This window comes from Mauremys reevesii, linkage group 1 (assembly GCF_016161935.1).
Source record: "Mauremys reevesii isolate NIE-2019 linkage group 1, ASM1616193v1, whole genome shotgun sequence".
Classification (NCBI taxonomy): domain Eukaryota; kingdom Metazoa; phylum Chordata; order Testudines; family Geoemydidae; genus Mauremys; species Mauremys reevesii.
The window spans coordinates 12,465,209-12,475,676 of record NC_052623.1 but is presented as its reverse complement, the minus strand read 5'-3'; the positions used below and the strand labels follow the sequence as shown (position 1 = coordinate 12,475,676).

Below are 10,468 nucleotides of genomic sequence, written 5' to 3'. Positions count from 1 at the left end.
GGACCAGGCAATGATGGATGGGCTATTCCACCCGCCAGTTCCCTTTTGGGGCCCGCCACAAGAGACTGTGTGGGAAAGACTCTGGGGGCTACTGTGACACTGGCTGACTGAAAGAAAGGGCTGGAACGAACTTCACCATCACAGCTGCCACCCCTATGATCTCCTGGGATCCTGTGCGCCTCTTTACATTTAAACCTTGCAGGCAAGGCGTGGCCATCTAGGGGGCAGAAGTAGGACTTGTAAATATTGAAACTGTTACACTGGAAGATGCGCAAAGCTGCCATCAGCTGGATGTAGGATCACAGACAACCACGGACCTCGTTAAAGCCAATGGGTGCTGAGCACACCCACGCTGACAGCAAGAGCAGGCAGACCTCTTTAGGGAGGAGAAACAGGTGAGGATGGTGGGGGAAGTGCCCAAGGCATGAAGCCGTGTGGCAGGTGGCAGCAAACCCATATGGACTGAGGGGGTCTCCCTGCCTGCCAATGCAACGACTAGGAGACCTGGGGTCAGTTGTGTTTGCAGGAGGCAGGAGGGCAAGAAACAGAGCAGACAAGAAGACTGGAGAGAGGGACAGTCTAAAGGAGCAGCTGAAAGGAACTGATTGTTCCTTCCTAACTCGAGTACTTTCCATTAGTCCTTATTGAATTTCATCCTCTTTACTTCAGACCATTTCTCCAGTTTGTCCAGATCATTTTGAATTTTAATCCTATCTTCCAAAGCACTTCCCAGCTTGGTATCATCCGCAAACTTCATAAGTATCCCCTCTACGCCATTATCTAAATAATTGATGAAGATATTGAACAGAGCCGGACCCAGAATCAATCCCTTCGGGACCCCGCTCATTATGCTCTTCCAGCATGACTGTGAGCCACTGATACCTACTCTCTAGGAACGGTTTTCCAACCAATTATGCCCCCACCTTATGGTAGCTCCATCTAGGTTGTATTTCCCTAGTTTGATTATGAGAAGGTCATGCGAGACAGTATCAAAAGCCTTACTGAAGTCATTGTGTACCACATCTAAACTTCCCCCCACCCATTCCACAAGGTTTGTTACCCTGTCAAAGAAAGCTGTCAGGTTGGTTTGACATGATTTGTTTTGGACGAATCCATGCTGACTGTTTCTTGTCACTTTATTATCTTCTAGGTGTTCGCAAATTGATTGCTTAATTATCCTACTGATCAGCGAAGGCTGAGTGTGCAGAGCGATAGACCAACCCCTGCATCCATCTCCAGCAACAATAAAAAATAAGTTAGGGGCAGAGCATTTAAGTTCCACATGAGAGCCAGGGAGCAGAAGGGGTCTGGTAGAGATTGAGCTCCGCATTATTCCTATTTAAAAAAACAAACAAGGGAATTCCCAGAGGAAAAAAACTTTGTCCCAGACCCTCAAAAGTATTTCTAAAGTCTCTTAAATGTTTTAAACTAATGGACCTCAGCTGAATATCTGTGTCACTGCCTTGTGAGCAGCAGCACTGCCACTGCTGGCCTCAGAGGATAGCTCCTCCAGGAGGTCTGTGGCTAATGCTGACTTGTCACCCCACTCTAATAGTTTTCATTTCCACTGAATTGAGAAGGATGTGGCTACTAGGGACTGAGGGCTACTGGCTTCACACTTCACTAAAGATGAGAGGGGTGGGCAGGAACTGAGTTCACACCATTTCTGCTGCTACTGGGTTTAAGGTGACTTGCAAAGGGGGAAATAAACTGTGTTTGTATTTTGTTTGTCTTTCACGTCTTTAAGCTAGACAAAGGGGACCTGAATCTTTTAAAATTCTGGTTGGTTCGTTTTGTACTTCAGAAATGTGGAGAATATCAAGCCTTTTTGTTCTTGTTGTTGCTAGAGAACTCCTTGGAGGAGGGGAGAACTACAGCAGGAGTATTTTCATCCCTTAGTGAAAGGGCATCAGGGTTTTCACACAGAGAGTTTTTCTCCCAAGTGTGTGTCAGGCATTTGAGTTAAGTAGGTTGTCATAAACATATAGCTAAGGGTAGCATAAAATCCCTCCTTTACCTGTAAAGGGTTAATCCCTCCTTTACCTGGAAAGGATTAAGAAGCTCAGATAACCTAGCTGGCACTTGACCAAAAGGACCAATAAGGGGAGAAGATACTTTCAAATCTGTGGGGGAAGGTTGTTTGTTTTTGTCCTTTGTGTGTTCTCTCTGGATCAGCAAGGAACTAGGGCAGTGAAAATACATCTCCCTAAGCCATATCTGAACTAAGCATCCAATAGTACAGAAATAGTAAGTAATAGCAAGGAAATGCATTAGATTCTTTTGTTTTAGCTTGTGAATTTTCCCTGTGGTAAGAGGGAGGTTTATCCCTGTTTTTGTAGCTTTCAAGTTTTGCCTAGAGGGGAAATCTGTGTTTTGAATCTGATTGCCCTGTAAATTACTTTCCATCCTGATTTTACAGAGGTGCTTCTTTTACTTTTTCTTTATAATAAAGTTTTGGTTTTTAAGAATCTGATTGGGTTTTTAGGAGCCTGGGGGGATATTTTGGGGAAACAGGAACTCCAAGTGGTTCTTTTCCTGAATCTCTGTCTGACTCACTTGGTGGTGGCAGCAGTACTCATCCAAGGACAATGAAGGATTTGTGCCTTGGGGAAGTATTTAACCTAAGCTGGTAGAAATAAGCGTAGGGGGTCTTTCATGCGGGTCCCCACATCTGTACCCCAGAGTTCAGAGTGGGGAGGGAACTCTGACATAGGTGTAGAAAAATCAGGCCTTTGGGCTTTTATATTAAGTCCCCCAATGACTTCAGATGGAGCTGGGGGCACCCAGCTCAAAAATTAGACTAAAGGAGTTTTAAACCGTCTCTATCAGATTTCACTTCCTTGGTTCTTGTGCTGTCAGAAATCTCCCAATTCTCCTGTGGCCAAGACCTGAATTTCCAACATAAAACTAAAATAGGAAAAAACTTTGCCAATGAGGGGGTGAAGGATAACCCCCGTTTTTCCCTCCATGAGAAAGGGTTTGTTCTGCTGCTTATTTTCCTTTTGAGAGTCACTTTCAAAGTTTATTGGAATGTTTTTTTTCTCCCTTCCACGCTCCAAATTTGATCAATGTTTTCATAAACACAATCCATCAAACTACCAGATTTAATCTAGCAGACAAAGGTGCGATGAGACCCACTGGCTGGAAACTGAAGTTAGCAAAGGTCCAACAGAAAAGAAGACACATTTTAACAGGGAGAGCAATTGACCTTTGGACCAGTTTGCCACAGGCCATGGCAGAATCTCCATTTAAATGGAGCCTGGGTGTTTCTCTAAAAGACATGCCGTAGCTCAAAGAGAGGTGATTGGCCTCAATGCAGGAATCACCGGGTGAGACTCTGTATGTAGTTTCACAGGTCAGAGTCTGATCATAACACTCCCTTCTGGCCTTCAAATCTGTGAAGGTGTGAGCTAGAGCAGCAGATGGAGAACAGACAGAGCCACCATGAAAGCCACTAGGGGACTTCACTGTTACCTCACTTTTATGAGGGATGCGCTCACGTACTGCAGTGACGAGCAGCAGGAGCAGACCTTACGATCGACAGAATCTGGCCCTGTCATTCTGAGTGAGCTCTGTTGCACTGATAACAGGGGGCTGACACGTGTTGCGATACTTGGGCTTAGAAATTTACCTAGATTGTGAGCTGAACTGTGAGAAAGGTCAAGAGACGTAGGAACAATTGAGATCAACAAATGTTAATGGGAAAAGGTGCCAAAGGGACACACGCCGAATTAGTCTAAACAAAAAGGTGTCCTGATATAATTCAAATGCTGTGTGAAGATCGTGTCTGGTAAACAAGAAAAGTGGGACTGGAAGTGGATGAACTAGAATTGGTGTGTTGTAAATTAGGCTTAGTTCATGGACCAGGCAATGATGGATGGGCTATTCCACCCGCCCGTTCCCTTTTGGGGCCCGCCACAAGAGACTGTGTGGGAAAGACTCTGGGGGCTACCGTGACACTGGCTGACTGAAAGAAAGGGCTGGAACAAACTTCACTATCACAGCTGCCACCCCTATGATCTCCTGGGATCCTGTGCGCCTCTTTAAATTTAAACCTTGCAGGCAGAGGTAGGACTTGTAAATATTGAAACTGTTGCACTGGAAGATGCGCAAAGCTGCCATCAGCTGGGTCTAGGATCACAGACAACCACGGACCTCGTTAAAGCCAATGGGTGCTGAGCACACCCACGCTGACAGCAAGAGCAGGCAGACCTCTTTAGAGAGGAGAAACAGCTGAGGATGGTGTTGGAACCACCCAAGGCATGAAGCCGTGTGGCAGGTGGCAGCAAACCCATATGGACTGAGGGGGTCTCCCTGCCTGCCAATGTAAGGACTGGGAGACCTGGGGTCAGCTGTGTTTGCAGGAGGGCAAGAAACAGAGCAGACAAGAAGACTGGAGAGAGGGACAATCTAAAGGAGCAGCTGAAAGCCCGGTAGCAGACCCTGGTAGAAACCTGAAGAGAGGATTTTGGGCCCTGGGTATGGGCTGCATGGAGCATTTTTGGTGCTGTGAGCAAAATAAATTGTTTCGTGCTGTTTGATTCCTTGTGCGTTCGCAGACACAGGACTTGGGACAGTCTTTGGAAATCAACAGACCCGCAGCCACGGAATCCCCGACTGCCAGCAATTGCTGCTCCCAGCTGGAATGCCCTGGGGGGCCCCAAGCTCTAACTAGGCCCTGGGCCCAAAAGGGGCAACGTTGTACTGTAGGGGGCTCCCCTGGGGTGGTCTCTGGCGAGAACTGCGCTCAGAACGGCTCAACTGTGTCCTCCACTGCTGGCAAGGGCAGGAGAGTCCCCTGGGAAATAGTAACTTTAGGGAGGTGGGGGACCCCCCCATCCCTTGAAATGGCCCAGCCTGTGCTTTTGGAGCTCCACCCAGGGCCCCCGTTTAAATCAATGGGTGTCTGTCGGATCCGCCCCGGACGCTGGCATGTCCTGGGCAGCGCTGGCTGGGCTCCCGGGTGTATTGGAATCTGGGCGACGTGGTCTCTCGCCCCTGCGACAAACAGGAGACTGTGAAAGGTAGCGAGGCGGTTTCCTGTCTGAGGGTGGAAAGGCAGCGAGGTGGTTTCCTGTCTGAGGGTGAGGAAGGAGGGGGTAGACTCACAGGAACAGTCTCTGCAGGTTCAGCACAGTATAAGAGAATGAGTCCCTTGGTCTGAGCTTCACTCTGAGCCTCCCAGGGCCACCCAGCCTTTGGACCTGCAGGTACAGTCACATCTTTAACTCTTTGGGTCAGGTCCATCCCTGGGGTGAGCCCCCTGGGGGAAGCATGGTGACAGGTCAACCTTGTCTCTTCACTCAGACCCAGGGTTTTAAGAGCGGCTTGTGATTTGGGGGCCACGATTTTTGGAGACCCGACTGAAAAGAACTGAAAGAGGTCAGATCTTCGGGGGTGGGAGGCTCTGAAGGTGTCTCAAGTTACACTGCTAAAAATCACTCGTGACTTCTCAAAATTTAGTCCTAAGAAAATGAAACACGTCTGTGTTTAAACTTCAAAAAGAAACAAAGAAAAGTTTTTGCCCAACTCTTTCCCCAGCCTGTAAAGGTCTTTGCTTGTTTACAAGGGTTCCTGCTCTCCGGCTACCCGTCCCTCTCCTGAGGTGGCTCAGGGGAGTCTCCAGAGATGACCCCAATCACCTTGGAACTAGGGATCCAGGGCAGGCATTTCTCTTGGTTGGTGTTGAGATTCTCATGGAATTTTCTTCCTGTCCCCCAGGTGAAGATGACATTTTTGCTGATCACCGTGACTTACCTTTGCGCTTACACATTGATGGACTCAATCGATGCTGTAATGTTGGTGAGACCCAATGCCGTCTAGTTATGTATCTTTTTGTGCTGACCCTAGTACCTGACAACTTTCCATCTAAAAGAATTTGTCAATGGTGAGGTCTCTTGGGGGACTTCCTGGAGTCTCTGGCTCCTGTCTCTTCTGGGGTTATAGAAAGCTCTGTTTGGAGCAGGGTTTTCTCTTGGTTTATTTGTGGGGGGAGCACTGGAGGAGGTAGAAGGGGCTGGCTGACGCTGGGAATGTCGTCCTGGGTTTGGTGGAGAAGTTCTGTCCAAGAGGAAGGTATGTCTGTGTTCCCTAACGGTGGTCAGACCTGGATTAGTCTAGTCTCCTCTGGAACCTCACTGCAGAGCAGATGCCCTCACCCGGGAAATGCTTTGTACCAGGGATTAAATTTAGCTGGGGCTGTCGGGGCTGGAGCTGTGGTCAATGTTTTCAAACCCGTAGGAGCCTCGGCATACCCCGTGGAGCTGAAATGCTGAGCCCCAGTGTCCCCCGCCCCCACTGTGGGGCTAAAGTCCCCGTGCCCCACCACCACATGGCTTAAGCCTTGAGTTCTGATGCCCCTCTCTAGGGCCCTGAGACCCCCCCCGCAGCTGAAGCCTGGAGTCCCAAATGGGGGTAGGGCATGGGGGGCTCCAGGAAAGTCTCTGAAGGCAGTACCACCGCCAGCAGCAGCGCAGAAGTAAGGAGGGGACGGTATGGGATTACCACCCTTACTTCTGTGCTGTTGCTGGTGGCGGCGCTGCCTTCAGAACTGGGCATCTGGAGAGCGGCGGCTGCTGGCCGGGAGCCCAGCTCTGAAGGCAGCACCACTGCCAGCAGCAGCGCAGAAGGAAGGAGGGCACGGTATGGGATTACCACCCTTACTTCTGCGCTGCTGCCTGCAGAGCTGGGCACTCAGCCAGCAGCCGCCACTTTCCAGCTGCCCAGCTCTGAAGGCAGCAGTGCAGATGTAAGGGTGGCATGGTATGGTATTGCTAACCTTACTTCTGGGCTGCTGCTGGTGGAGCGCTGCCTTCAGAGCTGAGTGCCCGGCCAACAGCCACCGCTCTCTGGCCGCCCAGCTCTGAAGGCAGCAGAGAAGTAAGGGTGGCAATACTGCGACCCCCCCGCCCCTAAAATAACCTTGTGACCCCCGGCAACTCCCTTTTGGGTCAGGACCCCCAATTTGAGAAATACTAGTCTCCCCTGTGAAATCTGTATGGTATTGGGTGAAAGCACAAAAAAGATCAGATTTCATGGGGGGACACCAGATTTCACAGAGGGAGACCAGATTTCACAGTCTGTGACGCATTTTTCATGGCCATGAAGTTGGTAGGGCCCTACTTATGAGTTTGTTTGGTAAGGGGAGCGCTCTCTCTCTCTCTCTCTCTCTCCCTGTTTATACCAGGGAAAATCAGAAAAAATGTCTCCTGGTGGCTGGCCCAGCCCACTTCCACTGGTGCTAGCCATGCTGGGAGCCTGGCAGCCAGGCAGCTATCCACCCTCGGTATTTTATATGCTGTGTCATTCCAGGTGAATTGTCATCCAGTGCTGGACATGGCATGCAATGCTTTTGATGACCAGTATATCGGCTGCACAGAGGACATGGAAAATATAATCAAGTCTAAACTGCTGCAGCAAGAGAAATCAAGGCACAAGTTGTTTAACAAAACATGGGAAGCTGCGAAAAACCAATGGAATATGAAGAAAAACCTCTCTCTGCCTGTAGGGTTTAAGGATGAGAATGGAATAGCAATCCTGGCCTATACCAGAGGAGGTAATGTACCTTTGTACCCGGAATTCAACAAAGCTGTGAGAGAGGCTGGTAAATCCCGAGCTTATTATCTCAAACATTTCCCATTCAAAGCCCTTCATTTTTATTTGACCAGAGCGTTGCAGCTCCTGAAGAGAGACTGTGCTGAGATGTACGAGACGGAGGTGTACCGGGGAGTCCGTTCTCTCCACTTCGAACCCAATAGGAGAGGTAACATGAGCCGGTTTGGGACATTTACCTCTTCATCTTTAAAGAGGGACGTAGCTCAGAAATCTGGCTTGGACACATTCTTCACCATCCGGACCTGCTTCGGGGTCCGCGTTGAAAACATCTCTTATTTCCGAGGTGAGGCAGAAGTGCTGATTCCAGTCTATGAGATATTTAGGGTGTCCAACTTCACCAAGGACAAGAACAGCAACATGTTTGTCCTCCACAGCACAAACCAGACCTTCAGCCGTTACAACTGCGCCTACATAGAAGGTCAGTAGGAGACTTTGGGTCCAATTCTCCCCACCCTGGGTTGTCACTTCAGTGGTGTCATCTCTTGGGGTATTTTTATCACAAGTCTCATGCTAGTTGGGTTTCTTCTTAAAGTCCCTGCTCCTGGAATCAGGTCATTCTGGGACAATCTCAGGTGGTGCAAAAAGGCTGCGACCTGGCTGGTGGCGGCCAGCAGATAATTTCTCTTGCTGGTGTAAAGGCAGCATAAGATGCTCCTGTGTCAACGGCTCCCACTCCACATCTGCTGGGCGGGTGGGGTTTCTGAGGGCAGGGAGGGGGCAGGGGAGAGAAGAACAAGCATGGGGGGTGATGAATGTCCCTCAGTCGTCACTAAGCCGTCTCCCATTCTGGTGCTAGGCAGGCCGGGAGAGAGGCTGGAGATGTTTAGAATTGATTGGGCAATTCATGGAGAGGCCTTTCTAACTCCAGGAGCCAGGCTGGGAAGAGATTTGTTACTGCCTGGGCAAGAAGAGGAAAGTTGTGATCTGTATTCTAGTAGTGCACAGCGTGAGATCAGGGCCCGGTTGTGCTGTAAAACACAGAGCCTTGCCCTGAACAGCTCTCAGTCTCAATGGACAAAACAGACAACAGGTGGGAGAAAGGAAGGATCCTTGCTCCTCTGTTACCAATGGGAAATGGAAGCACCGGCTAGATGAAGTGACCTAGCCATGATCACCCAGGGAATCCGCTGCAGGGCCAGGGACAGAACCCAGATCTCCTGAGCACCCGCCCACGGTCTTAGCCACACGCCCATTTTTCTGTTCCTCCACTGGGCTAATGGAGCGTATTGATGCTGCAGCACACGGTAAAAGCAGCAAAGAATCCTGTGGCACCTTATAGACTAACAGACATTTTGCAGCATGAGCTTTCGTGGGTGAATACCCACTTCATCGGATGCAACAGGATTCTTTGCTGCTTTTACAGAACCAGGCTAACACGGCTACCCCTCTGATACTCAGCACACGGTGACATCTCTCCGACGGGGTTAAACAGGAACCCCCTGCATGGCTTTTTCTGCTCTCCCAAAAGGCATTGCGGTTCTCCTCATATACACGGCAGCCGTAATCCACTGCTTTCCTACCACACCTTCCTTGCAAGGATTCAGCGCATCCTGGCAGCACCCCGGGGATGTAGGCAGAACCCACGTTGCACAGGTGGGGGAACGGCAGGTCGCTAATCAATGGCAGAGATGGTGACTCCCAGCCTCATGCTTTCACCACAAACAATAACCCTTCCTCAGCGGGTGAGCTGTTCCTTATACCCCTGCAAAGAGATGTGGGCGCTTCCCGTATCTTCAGCGTGCTGCTCTCCAGCGTCCGGCTTGTTCTAGCTCTCACCTACCGAGTGAACCCCAGTGACCATTTTACTGTGACTGCAACCCAGCAGGCTGGCAGTGGAGCTGCCGTTGCTGGGGCGTTCTGTCCCAGGGGGTTTCCCAATGAGGTCACTAAGCAGGCTGAATCGAGGGCCACCCAGAGGATTCAGGGGGCCTGGGGCAAAGCAATTTCGGGGGCCCCTTCCATAAGAAAAATTGCAATACTATAGAATACTGTATTCTCGTGGGGGCCCCTGCAGGGCCTGGGGCAAATTGCCCCATTTGCCCCCCATGGACAGCCCTGGCTGAGTCAGACTGCAATTAACACAGGCCTTCTCTTTGCGTTCCAGGAAAGAAAGGGCGACGGTGTCCCTAGCGCTCCGAAGGATTTCACGCAGAATCTGACATCCGGAGCACTTCGGCCTGGATATGCTGAAGCAGAAACCATGTGAAATGTTTGCTTTGCTCTTCTTCGGTCCCTTGTGCAGCCCACTTATGTTCCAAGATGCTATTAAACAGCCAGGGCTTGATGGGTAGTAAGCTGACCCTCCCCAGCTTGGGAACTTGCAGCCTGCCAATGATTTGTCAACAGATCACCACTAGAGGGCATGGGAAATCTTCCGCTGGATTTGCTTGCTGCATTTACAGACAAAGCCTCCTACTTGGCGGTATTTACTATGCGTCCATCCCATGTTATAGTTAACTCTGAACCCCGCTTTGTGCCATCTGGGCTGCAGACATGAGCAGCTGCTGTGCTGAGCTGATGTTTGATGCCACTTATTTAATAAATTTGCTATAATTAATGAGAAGTACAGGGTCCTGACACCTTATTTTGTCACAAGTTCTAACTAGACGTCTATGTAGGTAGCCAGCCTCCCCTCCCCCAATCTCCTGGGGCAGGCCCCAAAAGGGGACCGGTGGGTGGAATAGCCCATCCATCATTGCCTGATCCATGAACTAAGCCTAATTTACAACACACCGATTCTGGTTCATCCACGTTCAGTCCCACGCTTTTCTTGTTTACCAGGCATGAGCTTCACACGGCCCTTGAATTACATTAGGAGATTTTTTTGTTTGGACTAATTTGGCGCGTGCCCCTT

The 10,468-nt window shown here is 49.9% G+C and overlaps 1 protein-coding gene across 2 annotated transcripts; it reads left to right on the top strand.

Moving 5' to 3' along the window:
* Nucleotides 1-5,111: 5,111 nt before the first annotated feature.
* On the top strand, nucleotides 5,112-9,804 carry LOC120382011 (ecto-ADP-ribosyltransferase 5-like). Of its 2 annotated transcripts, XM_039500158.1 has the most exons (4): nucleotides 5,112-5,210; nucleotides 5,722-5,802; nucleotides 7,312-8,032; nucleotides 9,719-9,804. In XM_039500158.1, the coding sequence occupies exons 2-4, from the start codon at nucleotides 5,728-5,730 to the stop codon at nucleotides 9,742-9,744; spliced, it is 822 nt and encodes a 273-aa protein (XP_039356092.1). In that variant the 5' UTR covers nucleotides 5,112-5,210; nucleotides 5,722-5,727; the 3' UTR covers nucleotides 9,745-9,804. The 2 variants fall into 2 exon arrangements, with proteins under 2 accessions (XP_039356092.1, XP_039356091.1); XM_039500157.1 differs by lacking the exon at nucleotides 5,112-5,210 and having other exon boundaries at nucleotides 5,629-5,802.
* The last annotated feature ends 664 nt before the right edge of the window (nucleotides 9,805-10,468 follow it).

Excerpts from the sequence above, each read along its gene's own strand:
- LOC120382011 (XM_039500157.1), top strand. The coding sequence starts at position 5,629 with ATGACCCCAATCACCTTGGAACTAGGGATCCAGGGCAGGCATTTCTCT. Across the intron at positions 5,803-7,311 it reads CAATCGATGCTGTAATGTTG|GTGAATTGTCATCCAGTGCT; the intron begins GTGAGACCCAAT and ends GTGTCATTCCAG. Across the intron at positions 8,033-9,718 it reads CAACTGCGCCTACATAGAAG|GAAAGAAAGGGCGACGGTGT; the intron begins GTCAGTAGGAGA and ends TTTGCGTTCCAG.